General features: G+C 35.5%; 1 protein-coding gene across 5 annotated transcripts in view; it reads right to left on the bottom strand.

Moving 5' to 3' along the window:
- Positions 1 to 1,900: 1,900 nt before the first annotated feature.
- ANO3 (anoctamin 3) overlaps positions 1,901 to 18,933 on the bottom strand; it is a 375,533-nt gene continuing 358,500 nt past the window's right edge. For all 5 annotated transcript variants that reach the window (XM_051967103.1, XM_051967101.1, XM_051967102.1 and 2 more), the window contains 4 exons: positions 15,347 to 15,494; positions 10,920 to 11,000; positions 10,635 to 10,740; positions 1,901 to 5,015 (listed from right to left, as the gene is read on the bottom strand). In XM_051967103.1, coding sequence (XP_051823063.1) covers positions 4,833 to 5,015; positions 10,635 to 10,740; positions 10,920 to 11,000; positions 15,347 to 15,494 — 518 coding nt within the window. In that variant the 3' untranslated portion in view covers positions 1,901 to 4,832. The remainder of the gene's footprint in view (positions 5,016 to 10,634; positions 10,741 to 10,919; positions 11,001 to 15,346; positions 15,495 to 18,933) is intronic.

Here is an 18,933-nt window from a genome sequence, read left to right as displayed (position 1 = left end):
AGGAATTATGACATAGATGTTTTCAGGTTTGAGTTGTAATATAACTTAAACCAACTTCAAATCCAAATGAAATGATTTAGAAAGATTATTAGCATTATAGTGCATACAGTCTAGAGTCAGGAAGACTCATCTTCATGAGTTCCAATCTGGATTCAGATATTTATTAGCTGTATGATCCTAGATAGGTCAGTTAACCCTTCTTGCTTCAGTTTCCTCATCTTTTTTAAGATTTCCTCATCTTTTCCTTTTCTAGTTTCCTCACCTTTTAGTGAGTTGGAAAAGGAAATGAGAAAAAATTGTAGTATCTTTGCCAAGAAAACACCAAATGGAATCAAGAGGAGTTGAACACAATTGAAAACAACTGAATGACAACAAAACCTTGATGGAAGGTAGAATTTGGAACAATAGGCAGAATCCTAAGTGAGACAGTTAGTCTCCATAAAAGAAAAAAAAAAGTTTACTAACATAAAAGTTCATTGAGTAGCACAATGGGTCATCCTGGATTGGGTCTCATCTTGTTTTGGAGAAAGTATAAAACTCTCCAATTATTTGCATTGAGTATGGAGCCTCTAGGGCTTGCCCCAAGCAACCTAATTTGAAAGGAATATTTAGTTATTTACAACTCTTTAAGTAATATGGAAACAAATAAGCTTAATACTTAGCTTCCAGGTAGTTTAAAGTGGTTTTAACCTAAATAAACTCTTTCCTAGATGACCCCACTTCTAACTTCCTGGCACTGATTGTTGGTTGGGATATTAAATCTCCATCCTCTACAGATTATTATTCAACAGCACTAGTCTTTTTGGTCTCTCTTTCTAACCCCAACCCTTCCCCATATTCCAATTCTAGACTTTCTTTTCACTAGTGAAAGTGGGGCACCTAGATGACAAAGCAGATAGAGTACTGGAATTGGAGTCAAGAATATTGATCTTCCTAAATTTAAGTCTGGCTTTAGAAACTTTCTAGCTGTGTGATCCTGGGCAGGTCACTTAATTCTGTTTACCTAAATTTCTTCATCTGTAAAATGGGTTGAAAAAGGAAATGGCAAACCACTCCAGAATCTTTGCCAAGAAAACCTCAACTTAGGTCCCCAAAAATCATATATGACTGAAAAATGACTGAAAACTTTACTCTTGAAAAACTGTTCTCTACCTCCTGTAACCCTGAGTCTCAGCTCCTTGAGAGCAGAGGCTATCTTTTACATTTATCTCTTATGCTTAGCACAATGCCTGTCAAATAGCTGGTGCTTAATAAATGCACATTTTATAGTGCTTTACATCTGCTAAGCCCTTGATAGTGATTTTATTTGAACTTTACAAGAATCATCATGGGATATCATCTCCATTTTACAGTTGAGGAAACTGAGGCTGAGAGAGGTTAAGTGACTTGTACATGATTCTCCAAGTAATAAATGTATGAGACCAGATTTCAATCCAACCATACTTGTCTCTAATTCCAGTACTATATACATAATACCACCTAGATCTAAGAGTATTTCGGAGATAGCTCTGATTGAAAAAAGCCAATTGTTAAATCTTCAAGTTGAGAATTTACACTACAAATCAGGGCTTGATGTATTTTTCTATTGATTGTTTAGACTAAGGAATGTGATGGCAAAAATGTTAAAAAGTCAGATTAAATTTAAAAGCGAGTTGTGAATTCTTCCCCTCCTCCCCCAGAGAGCTAGTTGTTAAACAGCCCTTTCTAGCATACCTACATTACTCAATATTAGTAATGTAGTGAATGGAGTTAGGGTAGTTGCTAATACATAGATAGAAAAGAAGCCTTGTGTCTGTTAACCAATTTTCCTTTTTTGAGAGAGAGAATAATTTATCAACTACAAACTGTATTATCCCTTGCTTATCCACAATTGCAACAAAAACATAATGGAAGAGAATAGTCATAGTAAATAATTTATTGATTGAAAAAGACTCCTGTTCATCCCACTCTAGCATGACATTATGTGAGGCGTCACAGACACATTTTGGAATTGTGGTTGTTCAAATGCCATGCCTGATCATGCATTCTCTCAAGTTTGCCCCCAAAGTGCATGCATAGACCAAGAGGATCATAGAATCAATCAGCTACAATCTCAAATAGGTTTTTCACAAACTTTGATTTGGAAAGAAGGCCCAGGATCTTTGGACAGCTTGACAAGGCAGCCCACATGCATAGGTATGGATCAATTGTTTGCAAAAAACATTGATGTAGGATATGAAAAATATATTTTGACTGCATTCGTGTAATACAGAATTCCTGAGAAGAATATGTGCTGTATATCTTTGTAAAATAATGTGCATTCTAGATAAAAAACCACATGCTAGGCTATTCAGCCAAACATGTCTGCTAACTAAAGCATTATTGATCTGTCACTGAATTCACAGACCTTCAATGATTGCTCAAACACTATCCAATAATAATCCAACGTATCAGTCAGGGAAAATTTATCTATTGTTTTAATATTTCTTTTTCAATTTCCCTCCTTTTTTAGTTCAAGAAATAGGTAAAAATTAAAAAAAAATTCAATTAAAATATGATCGATTTTTCTATTTTTAATCAGTATTATGTGTCAGATTAAAAAAATACATGCTCTATATTGTCTTGGGGCATTAGGGAGAGCACTAGCAAGACTAAGGAAACTAAAATAACAACCTCCAACATTGTTCTGTGTTTAGAGTCAAATTTCAGAGAAAAACTATTTCTGCCTTGTGCCCATTAAGACCCATTGAGTTTCAAGACACAAAGGTCACATATTAAATTTAACTGGGCAGAGTCTAGGTATGTTTCCCAAAAGGTGCATATGTACAACTAATTAGGAAGGAAAGATAGTGTTTTCCTACATATTGGTACTAAAACTCCTGGGTAGAATTTATGATGGTTGTTGGATAAATTTATAGCAAGAGCCGGGAAACTCGATGAGGGAAAAGAGAACAATCTTTGGAGCAGATGGGGTAGACACTACCACTTGCTTACAAGTGTTAGGTAACCAGATATAAAGAATCTTCCTGTTTTAAAGAACAGGGGTATAAGCTTTGCTCTTCCTTTAACTGAAACATTCATATATATTTTCACTTTCATCTGTTGTCATTCTTCTAAAAGTAAAGGGGGAAAAAGAGATCATTTCAGTATCATTATGATGGAAACAGCTTCCAAGAACAAGAAACTTAATCCTTATATCTGTATCTAATATAGCTATGGGGGGAAAAATCAATTTCCACAACTCTCATTCTGAACTCCCACATGGTTTTCAATCTGGAAACTTTGGGAAGCAATTCTCAGTGAGAACAAAGGTAGGAAATTAAGTCTAAAAGGTACATTATTATTGAAAAGATTTTCTACAAAACACTGAGGATTAGCTTTGATTTTTTTTTTTTTGATAGAGGAAAAGAATTGTTCTGTTTTTTTTCATACTTTTCTCTTCCAATAGACAACACAAGGTAGTCATTCTACTGCCTTTCTTGTAATGCTTTATGGTGCTGGTTTACTGTAATTCACAGAGACCATTCTTCACATTGAAATCATCTGAACTCAAGTGGCCCTGACTTATGCTCCTGTGGCTCTACATATAAAGCCAACGTGTATCTTTTCCCTCATCTTCCATTATGTCTTGTGTGATGTCTCAAAAATGAAATAAAACAAAAATAACTGATTTGAGAAGAAAGCAAAGCTCACAAATATCTAATTCTAGCCATAATATTTAGTTACATTCATGCAGTGAAAGAGAGTGCATACATCTCTAAAAGAGGAGCCAAACCCGTGCAGATCATCTAGCTTCTCTTTCCCTGAACAAAGAAGACAAAGGGGATGATCTAGAGTGGGTCTTGTGGCCAAATGAGCTAGAGATTGCACACTGTTGATAAGCCACTGTACAACAAAAAAGGAGGAAAATATTTACATAGTTTCATGGTGACATTCGGGGATGGCTTTTCCAAAATATTAAAAGGAAAACTCCTATTGACCTTATCCTGACAAAATGAGCTAAATAAGAATTTGGATTTTTTCCTCTTTTGGATGTCATAGAAAATGCCAATCCTCTCATCAGTATAGAAGACTCTGGCTATTTTTTATTGAAAATAAAAATAACATTCAGCTCACCACATCATTCCCAAAAGATATGGGAGCTGAGCAAGGCTGTTTCCCTTTCTCTCCAATGTGTAGCACTGCTGTTGGGTGTTTTTTTTTTTTTTTTTTTAATTTTTTGGTCTAACCTTAAAAAAAGAGACAAAGTAAAAGTATCATGCAATTTTTAACTGCATAGTTAACATTAACGGTGCATTTTCTGTTGTGGCACAAAGGATGACGAAGAGAGGCCAGGGCGACTCGCACTGAACAGGAAGTCTGCGGAGGAAGGACATCGAGCGACAGCAGCCAACAACAGCTCCTTTGACACCTTCGTGGAAAGCATCACGACTGGGCAACAGGAAGGGGAGCTGGAGAACAGAGACCACATGGTGATGTCCAGCACGCTCTGATTGTGAACATCTACACAGTATCCTTGCCGGGCTCAGAACTCCAACCTTTTTGCACTGTTCTAGAAATTCCCCAAAGCCCGATGATTTAGGGAAGATTCTGAGACTCTTTTATGGGCTCCATTGGGTCAGTGCTGACCTGAGCCCACAGCCACACTGGGTGGGAGCTCTTCTTTGGCCTCCTCAGGAGCCCGGATTTCCCAAATTATAGAAAAGGCTGCGATGCAATCATTCCTCACTCAGTCCACAGTTTCTACACATATTCAGTGGTGGGCTTCCCCCACGAGTCTCTGCAGGGAACAGGAAGGGCAGAATCTTCCATCCCTACTGATGGCTCAGTCTCTCCTGGGGCTCTGGGATTGGCTAAGGCCACTCTTGGTGATACTGCTTCCCGTGACATTTCCTCTGTTTCTGCAAATGCTCCAGTTCCGCATCATACATCATTTCTTGGACTAAGTACTTCTCCCGTCTTACTCGGTCAGACAAATCTTTGGGCATGTCAGGAATCAGGTAAGCAATGAAAGACTTTATTCCAAAAACCAGGTGCTGAAAATGAAAAAGGCGGGGAAAGACAGTTTTTGAAGATTTGGGAAAAATAACTGGGAAATCAACCATGCACATGCAAGAGCAGAACTTGTTGGAACCAGGAATGGATGAGAGAAAATATTTGAGAGTTCAGCTGAACTCAGTTGAAGGAAGGGAGGACTGGATTGGGGATCTGGACACCGTATTTTAACTTCGGTTCTGTTACTAACAAGCCAAGTGATCTTGGAAAAGTCCCTTCTCTGAGTCTGCTTCCTCATTTGTGGAAGTCCCAGGAAAGAGTGAGGTCAAAATCTATGCTTTTATTAAGAGAAAGAAATCAAAGGGCAAGGGGCTTCCTCTACCATTTCAGATTGGTACCATCTCTTCAAGTTAAAGAGTGGTGTAGTCTTCCTACAGTCACTTAACCATTGTGTCAGAAGGTGGACTCTCATAGGTCTTGCAGATTCTGAGGTCAGTCTTTTTTCCATAGTACCATGCTACCTATTATTACCTGAAAATGTGACTAATCCTTGCACCAAGAGTCTTTTGGAGTTTTAATGAAGAAAATGCACAATAACACTTTAAGAGTTTTTAAAGTGTGTGCTATTATTAATTTTATTCCAGACCTGCTTCTTTTGGATTACGTTGGGGAGTAAACAGATTTATGATTTATGATTCAATGATCAATTTAGTATCCTACATAACTAAATACTTTATCATTACTGATAGGTAATCTCAGGAAGACCTGAGTTCAAATCCAACCTCAGGCGCTTAACATTTCCCAGCTGTGTGATCCTGGGCAAGTCACTTAGCCCCAATTGTCTCAGGAGGAAAACAACAAACAACAACTAACAACAAACAACAAACAACAACAACAACCTATGAGGCTTAAATTTAGAATATCATGAATATTAAAAGGATAATTCTGTTAACAATTGATTGAATAAGTGTACATGGGACACATGGCAGAAATATCATCTTTCAAAATATATTAAAACCTTCCACTAAAAATGAGATATTAATGCAACTAGTCTATAGCTTGGCTTTGGGGTCTCAGAGACCTTTTTTTCTCTGTTTCCTATTTCGCAAAGTAATTGGGATTAAGTGACTCATCCAGAGTCACACAGCTAGGAAGTGTTAAATGTCTGAGGCCAGATTTGAACTCAGGTCTTAACTTCAAGGCTGGTATTCGATCCACTGCACCATCTAGCTACCTTGATCCTTATCTTTAGCAGAAATTCAGACCACTTCCATATAGCTGAACTCAATAAATGTTTATTAAGTAACACTATGTACAAGGGATTGATCATATATCAAAGACATCCCAAGGTAAGATAAATGCATCCTCTTTATGGCTTAAAGAGGATGAAAAATTTGAGTTCCTTCAAATCTTTGTTGTATGAAGGGCAGGCAGGGATATCCATCCCTGGAATCTGATCTAGGCAGGATGGTTTAGGAGAACTTCCTGAGGGGAACATCTTGCTACATTACATTTCTGAAACTCTTTTCTGTAAACAGATGACATTTTCCAGGGATTTCTTTCCAGGAAAAATAAGTGCACACAAGACTCACATTAAAATTTAATCTGCATCATTAACATTTTCTCCATCACTTTCTTTAGTTTGGACAATCAATAAAATAAGTCAAGTCCTGATTGGCGATCTTTGCCAATTCCTGATATGCGAAAGCTCCCACTTAAAAATTTAACAATCAGCTCTTATAAGCTGACAAGAAGTAATTTTAGCATATCCTTGAATTTTCCTAAATGAACAAGGTCAGCATTGAGATTGGATTTGAACTCAGATCCTCCTGACTTCAGGGCCGGTGTTCCATCCACTGTGCCATTTAGCTGCCCCCTCAGGTAATTTTTTAATGATCAATAAAGACAGTAATGATAAAGTATTTAGTTATATAGGATACTAAATTGATCACTGAATCATAAATTAATCAGCATCAAACAAGTAATAGTTATTTTATTTTTTTTTTTTCTTCTGGGCTTATAATTGTATTTATTTGGAGAAGTTTCAGAACAGGAAATTATTTTACTAATGAAGTTTTCGAGGGTGTAACACGTGAGGTGATTCACCCAGAATCACACAGCCATAAGTGTCAAAGGAAGGACTTGAGATTTGGAGTCTTCTGTGATTCCAAGACTGACCATTTTATATACATCACACCATTGCTGTGCCATGTAGGATCATGGGAACATAGAATGTCAGGATTTAACATTCAGTCCAATCTTCTCATTTTACAGATGAAGAAATTAAGCTCTACAGTAGCAAGGAAGGACAAATGATCTTTCCAATAAACTGGTAAGATAAACAGGACAAACACTAGTATCTGCATTTTATGGAAAGAAACAGGAAAAAATCAGGGAGGAAAAGTAATTTTTTTTATAGTTGCACACTCTGAGTTAGTGGAAAGACAGGGACCAAAATCCTGAGCCTATCCAGGAGTCCAGATTTATTTTTATTATATCCAAGGGTTTATCCTACCAAAAAAAAAAAATACTCCATAATCTATAATTATTTAAAATGTTTGCTCCAAGTATTCCAAAATGTGCAGAAATATACTGTCCTCACTTACTATAAAACAGGACCTGGCATATTATATACAACAATGTGGCTCAGTAGATATCACTGTTCTAAGAATAGGAAGACCTGAGTTCAAATCCTACTTCTGACAGTGACTAAGCTATGTAGCCATGGGGCATGTAATAACTGCACATGGTTGTTATGAGGTTCCAAGGAGATACATTTAGATAAATTATTTTATAAATTGGAAAGCATTTTATAAATGCCAATTTTATATCAATTACTGCCCTGGAGATGTGAAACTTTTCAGGGCTCTGATTGATCAGTTTTTTTTTTCCTCTTTCCCATATCTAGGCTTCTACCCTTCTTCCTAGCTGTGTCCATACTGATAAGCCCAACCAGCTAACTTTATGTATTATCTCCCATTGTTAGATAGAAGGTCCTCAGGATCAAAGAATATTTTGCTGAATTCCTTTATATTCCCAATGTTTAGCCTGATGTCCCATAGTAAGTACTTACTACTCTTTGGACTAAATCTTTGATTTTTTTTTGGAACAAGGAACTTTCAAGGCGAGGAAGCTCCCTCTATCAATGGAAGTCATAACTTTTGCAATTTACAATACTGAAAAGTTGCGTAGAATGCATAAACTTAGAAACTTAGAGCTCTTTCTTATGATAATAGTCAAAGAATGTATGTCAAAGATGAGACCTTTCTGACCTCATAGCCCACTCTAATTCTGGTGTAAGGACTACATGACACTTTCTGCAATCACATCATCACGAAAGGGTTCTCTTCTGAGTATTAACAATATGAAGTGGGAAAAGATTGCAGTTAGCTCTGTCAACTGAGAAGTTATCAAAAGCAATAAAGCCTTGCCTTAAGTCAATGATCAACAAAATGGAAAAAAAATACTAATGTCCCCAGGTCCAGACAGAAGAAACAATGACAGCTCCATTTAGATAAATGCAATAGTTGTAAAGGGGTAACTGTTTGTGGGGGTAGAAGCAAATTTAATCTGGACACATTTGATATAGAGTTGACTTAGTGAGAGAGAAAGTAGAAATATAAATGTGCATAGGAAAGCTGCCTCTACCATAGGATATATATTTTCTGAAGGCAGAAGCTAAGTTCACATGAGTTCTTAGCTGAATTCTATGGGTAGTCCATATAAGTTCAATAACAATGGTGAGCATTAAAAAAAGGACATAGATTTGGGAGTTATTGACATAAAGAGGATGGAATTCTCAGAATTTCAATGACTCTTGGAGAGTGAAAAGTAACCAGATCCTCCTTAGAGAAGAGTTCTATAGCTAGGTGATGATAGTAGTGGGAGAAGAAAAATAGAGAAGAAATTTGAAGAAGTATACCAAAGATTTGGAAGCTGAAGCCCAATTGGACAAGAATTTCAAGGAAGGGTAGTAGAAGGATATTAAATGAAGAAGAAATGCTAAGAAGATGAAGATAGACATTATAGCCATTGGATATAGCCATTGTAGCCAAAGAGCCATTGGATATATCGTCTCTAATAAATATTAGGAAGGAAAGAAGGAAACAAATATTTCTTAAGAACCTTCTACTATGTGTATTGCTGGAGTTGCGCAATGATCCAACCATTCTGGAAAGCAATCTGGAACTAGCCCAAAGGGCTATGAAAACTTCATACTCTTTGGCCCAGCAGTGCCATTATTGGATTTGAATCTCAAGGAAATCATGAAGGAGGGAAAAGGGCCCACATGTGCAAAAATGTTTGTAACAGCTCGTTTTATGGTAGCAAAGAATCGGAAAAGGAGTGGTTGGGGGATTGGCTGAACAAGCTGTAGTACATGAAAGTAATGGAATATTAGTATTTTATAAAAATGATGAACAAGCTGATTTTAGAAAGGCCTGGAAATATTTACATGAACTGCTGCTGAGTGGAACAAGCACAACCAGGAATACATGGTACACAATAATAACAAGACTGTACAATGATCAACTATGAAAGGCTTGGTTCTTCCCAGTGGTTTGGTGATCCAAAGCAATCCCAACAGACTTTGGGCAGAAAATGCAATCTGTATTCAGAAAAAGATCTAAGAAGACTGAATGTAAATCAACATGTGCTATCTTCACTTCTTTTTTTCCTATTTTTTCTCTTTCCCTTGGTTTTTCCCTTTTGATCTCATTTTTATCCCCCAACATGATTCATACAGGAATGTGCATTAAAAATAAATACACTTACTACCATTAAAAAAAAGAACCTATGATATGGCAAGCACTGAGCTAAGTGCTTTACAAATGTTATCTTATTTGATTGAGGATTGATTCTATTAAGATCCCCATCTTATAGGTAAAAAAAAAACTTAGAAAAAGATTGATTTTCCCAGGTCACAAAGTTGGTAAGTGTCTAAGGCCAGATTTGAATTTGGGTATCATTGACTGTAAGCACAGCAATTGCTCCACTGGGCCACTTAGCCGCACCTGATATAGTTGTTTATTTGCTGCTAATGCAGACATACTTATCCAGAATGTATTGCCTTACTTTCAATCCCATTATGAGCCCGATATCAACTGTTAAAATTTTTTCTTTTCCTTTAAGGTCTAATTTATGAATCTCTTTTAAGAAGTCAAGCCTGACACTACCAGCTGCAAAGGATCTCTGCATTTATCAACATTTTCAAAGCATTTTGTCTGGACTTCCTCAACTTTCTGTATAACTTTTCTACTGTAGTTAGCTATGTGCATGTAATAGTCTCCTTATTCTAAATATCTGCAAGGAGGAGACAGCATTTTGCTCTCTCTATATCCTCATTACCTTATATGGTTATCTTTTCCATGGTGTGCATTTATTAAATGTTGAGTTGAATTTGTTTATGGGAAATAAACAATGTGACAAAGAGGCACAAGTGGAGAGAAAATCTGGCCTAGACTCAGATTTGAATATCACCTCAAACCCAGAAATTTAGCAGTGGGATTCTGATATTTACTTGTTTTGTGACTCATTTAAATTTGTTTTGGCATCTGTAAAATGATGATAATAAAGTTTGTGGAAGAAAAACATTGTCTATAAAAACAGAAACTATAATCATTGATCCGGGGATGGCCTTTTCTTTTTGATCTCTGCCTCACCTCAAACACGATGATGAAGGCCAAGCGAGCCGCAAGGACGTGCCAGAATTGCAAGGTTAATTCATACGGGTTGTTACTCCACGGTGGGGCTCTGTAGTCTCGATACCTGAAATCCACAAAACCAAGGAGCATGAAGTACAGAGGAGAGAGTGGCCAGGCCTGAAAGGTTTCCAATTTTCAAAAGGTTCAAAGCCAAACCATTCAAAAGGCTTCATTAGGCTACACGGAGGAAGGAGGAGGAAGGCAAAACATAATGGAAAACTAAAAAGAGCCCAAAATAGATACCTGCAGTAACCGGAGTGCCCGGTGCCAAGTTCACTTAGGTCAAACACTGATAAACTGCTGTTGACGTATCCTTTTAAACACCTGGAAGAAACAAAGCAAAATTAAATTATTTAATTTTTATACACATAATAGGTACTTTGTGGATGTTCACTGAGTTGAGTAAGAATGAGAATCAGTGGGAATTGTGAGAGAGGGAGAAATAACTCTAACTACTAAGAAGTATAGCACAGAGGGAGGTGGAAAGTGAGATTTGACAATTTTTTTTCCCCAGGAAAATATATTTTAAGTGGCCACCATCATTGCCGTCATCATCATCATCATCATCATCATCATCATCATCAACAACAAACAACAACAATATTTATATTGCTGTTTATGATTTATGAAGCACTTTAAAAAGTCTTTCATTATATCCTTATAACCATGGAAAGTCAATGCTATAATTACCCCCATTTTAAAGATGAAGAAAAAGAGATTAAGTGAGTTCCCCAGAGTCATCTAGCTAATAATTGTCTGAGGCCAAATTTGAACTAAGTCTTCTTGACTCCAAATCAAGGACCTTATCCACTTGACCACTTAGCTATCTATAAAGAGGAAAAGAGATATGGGATAAGAGTAGGGTATATTCAGGCAAGGCTACAATAGGACATGGAAGATATGAGCATGTCTTCCCTGTAAAGAGCCTAAGATTTTTGTTTAAATTTTGGTTATGAAACTATGGGAAAATCCTTGAACCACTGGTAGATCTCAGATTCCTCATCTGTAAAATGGGAATAATAATACTTATTCTAATTATCCTAGTGAGTTATCCAAAATACTTAGTCTGTACTAAGAATGTACTCTATAAAGAGTAGAATAACATAATTATGTCTTTATCTATGTATCTAGATACACATGCAAATTATTACTTATATTTTAATAGGTATTATTGCCATCTAGGAGTGAAATTATGGAGGTGTCTCAGTGACCCTTAAGGGTAATCCAATGATAACCTTGATAACTTTGAAAGGGAATGGAAACTTTTTACAGCTATAGTTTAGCTATATTAGGACTTGCATCTGAACAACATGATTTGTAGGCATTTAAGTCAATACATGGTACAATGGCAAGAATGCTGAATAAAGAGTATCAGGGTCTGAATTCTAATTCCAGATCTACCTGTGTGATACTGATTATTATCTGTGTGACCTTGGGCAAAGTATTTCCACTTTCAGATCCTCAGTTTCCTCATCTATACAAAAAGAGGGCTGGTCTAAGTGACCTCTAACATCTCTTCTACCTCTAAATCTCTTATCCAATAATCCTATAAATATTCATTGGAGCAAAGTTGGAATTCAGAGCAAAAGGAATTTTTGAGGGCTACAGCAATAAGAGAAAGTTGCCCAAAGGACTGATGTCCAATGAGTCCTTAAGTGATGTGTAGAATTTAGTCAAGTAGATGGGTCCGAAGGGTTTTTCAAGCAGCAAATGGTTGAGAATTTGATTTCAGACCCATCATTTACAGGTAAGTCAATGCAGATCTTGGAACTTTGGATATTTGATGGGTACGGGCATGCAAATCAAATTTTGTCCAGCACAATGAAAAAGCTGGGTAAAACAGTTTATCCATTTTAAGAATCATATTTTATTTTCCTCCTGATTAAACTTTAACATACTTTTTAACAATTTAAAAAAGTTTTGAACTCTAAATTGTATACCTCTTTCCTTTCGTTCCCTTCCCTCTCCTGGAGATATAAGCACTCTGATATAGGTTAGATGTGTACAATTATTAAAACATTTCCATATTAGTCATTTTGTAGAAGAAGAAAAGAATAAAAATGAAAATAAGTGAAAAATAATATACTTTAGTCTGTATTCAGATAATATCAGTTTTTTTCTCTGGAGATTTAGCAGCATATTTTGTCATTTTGGGACATCGTCTTAGATGTTTCTATTGTTGAGAACAGCTAAGTCATTCGCAATTCTTCATTATACAATGTTGCTAGTACTGTGTATAATGTTCTCCTGATTCTGCTCACTTCACTATGTATCAGTTCATGTAATTCTTTCCAAGTTTTTCTAAAATCATCCTGCTTATCATTTTTTCCCATTTATACTGACTAACTAGATCATACTCCTAAAATGTTACTTCTAATAATGTTTTTACTACAGTTTTAATTCCAGGATAGTACTTGTTACTCAGAAGGCTAAATTACTACTAGTACAAATAGGACTATGACTATGACTACTACCACCACTAATACTAGCATTTATAGAGAGCATAAGATTTTGTTTAAATTTTTTCCAATTTTAAAAACAATTATTTTTACATTTGTTTTTACACTTTGAGTTCCAGATTCTCTCCCTTGTTCCCACTTTTATCACCATTGTGAAAGCACATGTGAAATTATACAAAACATTTCCACAAAAATCATGTTGTAAAAGAAAACATAGATCTCTCCCCACCAAAAAAATAATAATAAAAAAAAAAACTCTCAAGAAAAATAAAGTTAAAAAATGGAATGCTTTAATGGTATTTAGACACCATTAGTTCTTTCTTTGAGTATGGATAGCATTTTTCATTGTATATTTAAGAATATTGAATTCAAGAATTTCATGCCAGATTCCAAGAAATGAAAGATTCTAGATCAGAGGCAAGGATTAAATATACAACAATGGAACAGATAATTATGAAGCATCTACTACATAAAAGGCATTGGGGGGATACAAAGCAAAATTCAATATTCTGGAGGACAGTCATGGATCTCTTGCTGAGAATAGCAGTCATCCACAGCTGATCATGTGACAACAATTCTATCTGGACACCATACATTGCACTTGGTTTGAGTTCATGGTTTTTCTGAGAGCATACTGCTCATCATTTCCCATAGAATAACAATATTTTATCATAATCACATACCACAACTTATTCAGCCATTCCCGAATCTTTCTCTTCCTTCTCTCCCTTGATTTGATCACTGTGACTATAATTATGTGATTTGCCCATTGTTATATTGTTCAAGCTAAGTATTAGGAGCAGGTTCTGAATCCAGAACATCCTGACTCCAATACTAGCACTGTTCCAGACTTGAAAAAAATTTAAACTTGGCAGACTAGATAGAATGAGGGAAGAAGGTCTGGATATCAGGAGTAGTCGGTATATCCCCAAATAGGAAATAACACAATACATACTGGGTACCACTGTTTAGCCACTAGATGGCAGTAAAAGTATCGGCAATTTAATAAATCCAACAGGAGCTGAATAATTTTGGCAAGAAAATGCGCTAGTTATATATTTATATATATAATTATATTTTTTAAATTATCCAGCCTTATGATTACCAAGTGTTTTGCATCCATTAAATTCTATGATTTTTTAAAAAAAATAACGATGTATTTTGTTTTTACATCACATTTTGTAGATCATTGTATGAAAGATCAATTGTAACCAAGTTGAACAGTTAAGTAAAACTAGCAACAATAGTGTGCCCTCATCTGAAAATGCGTGCAACATTTTATATCTATAGCACTCATACATTTCTATTAAAAATTAGAGAAATCTGGTCTCAGACACTTAATACTTCCTAGTTGTGTGATCCTTGGCAAATCAATTAACCCCAAGTGCTTCAGCAAAAAGCAAAAAAAAAAAAAAAAAAACAAAAAAAACAGAAATTTATGTTTGCTTCTTCCTATGCCCCAAATAAACAGAATAAAAAGAAAAACAATTTTTTTTTAACAAATAAACATGATCAAGAAAAAATTCTTACTCAACATATACAAATTATATATGTATACATATGCATTAAATATGTAAATATATATATATATGTATATATATATGTATACATAACACACCCACACAATTCTGCAGCCTCAATACATCACTCCTCTGGCATGATTAGTACCCCATTAGTCCCTTAGAATCAGAAGTGGTCATTATATCAAACCTAGTTTTATTTATTAGTTTTTTTGTTTTTACTGTTCTCTAAGGTAATTTTTACAATTTTATTCTTGCATAAATTATTCTCTTGATTCTGCTCATTTCATTCTTCATTAGTTGATAAAGATTCTCATTTTTATTATATTAGTGACAGAATAGAAATAATTCTTCTAGTTATGTTTATTTCTCAATCAGTTTATTATAAACCACCCCAAGGCTTTCTGAAATCATCCATTTTCTCATTCTTAGCACATATAAGTATTTCTTTCCTGTGATCCTGGCATTGATACAATAGGCTCCTGTCTTAGCTGACTGCAGCCCTTCCTCATTTTTATTTCTATGGAACAAGCTGCCCACAGTAATAATATTTCACCTAACATTTGATCCCACGTGTCTAGACTGCTCATGTATCACTGTGGATAGTACGCAAAATGACAGACCTTAACATCCATCCATCTACCATGGTTCCATTATCCATAAAAAAATGCGATTGGGTTTGCAACCTTACCTTTCTTGACTGTATCCTTGACCTTTACATGGGCCATATCTGAACGCATAGACAAAGCGTGGGATGTAATCAGAAGTGATGGCAATCACAAATGCATTGGTGATTACAGCTAATACACCGATTCCTTCAAGAATCCCATACCAGATTCCTAGAAAGGAAAGATTCTAGATCAGAGGCAAGGATTACATATACAACAATGGAACAAATAATTATGAAGCATCTTCTACATAAAAGGCATGGTGCAAGGCATTGCAGGGGGGGATACAAAGCAAAATGCAAACATCCATTTCTTTCAAGGAGTTTGCATTCTTTTGGGAGGCACAACACATAGAGGGACAATGCTATAGATTAGAGAAAAATTTAAATTTAGTATCAGAGGGCCTGCTTCTGATACTTAGCATCTGTCTGATCCTGGATAAGTCACAATTTTCCTGGACTTCAATTTCCTAATTGATAAACTGAGAATGTTGGACTAAATGGTTTCTGGAATGCCTTCCAACTATAAATATAAGACAGAGTTGTTGTGAGAATCCAAAAAGATAATAATTGTAAAGTTCTTATTACGATGCTTGACCCATAGTAAGCATCATATTTATGTTATTGTTGCTATTTCATTATTTTTATTATCTTTATTATTACTATTATATATCTAAATGTATATCTATTATGTTACTATTATATATTATATATATCTATTTACATGATATATATAATATGCTATTATATATTATATACACATATATATGTAAACAATTAATATCTATCTTAGTTGAAGTAACATGGATCCAAGGGAGAAGCAGGAGGCAACATGTGCCAGGAGGATCAAACCACCCTTGACTACCATCTCCCCGCACACTCTGGGGACAGCCCAGGGCCCTGAACCTGAGAATTTTGAGATTAGCAGCATTTCCAGCTCAGTGCTTCCAGGCTTCATCTTGGGAAGCAAATTCTGTGGAGAGTCAGCGTGGCAACTTCTCCCTCACATTCTTCAGTAAGAGCTACTAAGACCCAGAAAAGAAAGTTCTGGCCTTGGTACTATGAAATGGTTCAACATCAGAAAATAAATATAGTTTTATTAGTGGAAATGACACCCAAGAGGAAACATTATCATCTGCTTTGCTGCTGCTGTCTAAAAAATATGGAACTTTTCTAGCCAATTCACAGCTGACACCTTCCATATGCATTATCTTACCTACTAGAATGGAAGCTCCCTGAGAAATTCTGTCTTATTTTTCTATTTTTGTATCTCAGTGCATGAAAGTGACCAATAAATGCTTTTTCAATGACTTATTGATTCATTCTCCCAGGAAAAATATGTTAATCCCTTAGCAATGAAGAGGCAGCTATGTGCTAGACTACTTTGAGTTGGGGAACAGAAAGGCAAAAAGTCTCTGCTTTGAAATAAGTTACAGTCTAAAGAGGGAGAAGACATGCAAACAATCCTTGGTATAAACAAATATTGTCACTTCAATCATTTTTGACCCTTTGGGACTATATTTGGCACTGCATGTAGAGATGCTGAAATGGTCTGCCATTTTCTTCTTCAGTTCATTTTACAGATGAGGAAACTGAGGCAAACAGTGCTCAGGATCACACAGAGGTTGGATTTGAACTCATAAAAATAAGTATTTTTGATCCCAGGACTAGTACTTTTCTACTGGGCCTCTTAGTTGCCCTATAATAAATATATTTAGAATAAATAGGAGAGATAAGAGCAAAAGTACTAGCATTAAGGACTGAAGAAGGTAGGACTTGAATTGGGAATTGAAGGAAGCCAGGGAAGCCCAGAGGCACAGTTGAAGAGGGAGAGAATTCCAGACATGGGAGATAAGCAAAAATACCTGGAATTGCTAATTAGAATGTTTTGCTTAAGGAATAAAGAATAAGGAAGTCCTACAGAAGACTGCTTTGGGTGTGAGATGTATGAAGACTGGAATAGTAGAAAGGGGGCAGGTTGTGAAGGACTTTACATGCTAAAAAGGATTTAACATTTAAACCTAGAGGTAAGGAGAATTTGAGTAAAGGGGATGATATGGTCAAATCTTTAGGAAGGTCATTCATACAACTTAATGGAGGGTGAAGGGGAGAGAGGAGAGAATTGAGGACTGATCAGCAGGTTATTGCAAAAGTCTAAGCTAAATCTATTCCCCATTTCTGTCATACTGCGTTCCAATTTTCCCAACATTTTTTTTTTACTAAAGTAAGAAATCTTATCCCCAAAATTCATTTCTTTACACTTATCAAATACAAGGTTACAATATTTATTGGTCTAGTGGTATTCATCTCTAGAGTGAGGTAGGGGAGAAAGAAAAAAAAAAGGAAGTGAAAGAAATTTATATAATAACTTTGAAATATTTTTAAAAGTAGGTAGCACATAATAGAGTTACCATTTCATGTGCAATCATTTTTTTAATACTATGTTTGGAAATGTTTGTTTTATTTTATAAATTAAAAATTAAATAAATAATTAAAGAAAAAAAAAAGTCTAAGCTTGAAATGTTGAGGGCCTGAATCGGCAGTGTGGAGAGGTCCAACTTTGGTAACAGATTTGATGTTTGGGGTTGAAAAGGAGGGAGGAGCAGGAATTTAGACAATTCTGGTGGGAAAATCTAAGGGAATGATATTTCTCTTCTTCCCTGGAGAAAGAAGATTAGGCAGGAATTCTGATAAAATAGCATTCCCCCCATTCTTCAAAGGCAAAAGATTTGTCAGGAGAACCAATAGGATGGAAGGCATTTCTCCCCTCAGCCCCAAAGACAGAACAGGCAGAAGGCTTAGTGCACTGGAATGGTATTTCTTCCCTTCTCCCAGAAGTCAAGAGATTGGTGTCCCATGAAATAGAATTAAAAAGTAATCAGAAAGATTTTTGTTTTGTTTTTCTTTTTTATTTGTTTGTTTTTAGATCATTGACAAACATTTTCAAATACTAGCTTGAAAACTGAAGGAATACAATGAAGACCAGAGCAGGTTTCTTCTTTTCCAAAATCAGCTAGCCCATGTCCAGCCATTCAGCTAAATATATTTTACTTTACTTTTCTCTCTGGAAACAATTCCTCCTCTCTTCAGACCTCTTTATCCCCCTAAATCAGGCTGTCAACACTATACATTTTTTTAAACTTTTTTAATTTTCAATTTATGAAATAATTTTTAAAAAATTTTATTTTCAATTTATGAAAAAATATGGAAAATTATTTTCATAATGTAGAATAAAAAGGATGACTGCATACAAAACTACAAATCTATAATATGCAACTTGTTATAAGGCAAATTTTTTGGGGGAACTCTATTTAATAGACAAGAAAATAAGATACAACAACATAAAAACACAAGAACTCAAGATGTCAGACAGCTATCTACTTTTTGGTGATCTGCTCCACATTGCAAGTAATTCTAGTGCCTTTCTTCTATTGGTTATCTCCAATTTTTATCCTGTATGTATCTGGTTTATATATGGCTATATGTATCTGGTTATCCATGGCTGTAGGTGGCCTCTTCATTAAACTCCTTGAGAACGGAGATTGCCATTTGTCTTTATTTCCTTAGAATTTGACACAGTACCTGGCACATAGTATGTGCTTAATAAATAT

The sequence above is a fragment of the Antechinus flavipes genome, chromosome 6 (genome assembly GCF_016432865.1).
Source record: "Antechinus flavipes isolate AdamAnt ecotype Samford, QLD, Australia chromosome 6, AdamAnt_v2, whole genome shotgun sequence".
Classification (NCBI taxonomy): domain Eukaryota; kingdom Metazoa; phylum Chordata; class Mammalia; order Dasyuromorphia; family Dasyuridae; genus Antechinus; species Antechinus flavipes.
The sequence above is the reverse complement of the archived record's forward strand: the minus strand, read 5'-3'. Positions and strand labels throughout refer to the sequence as shown.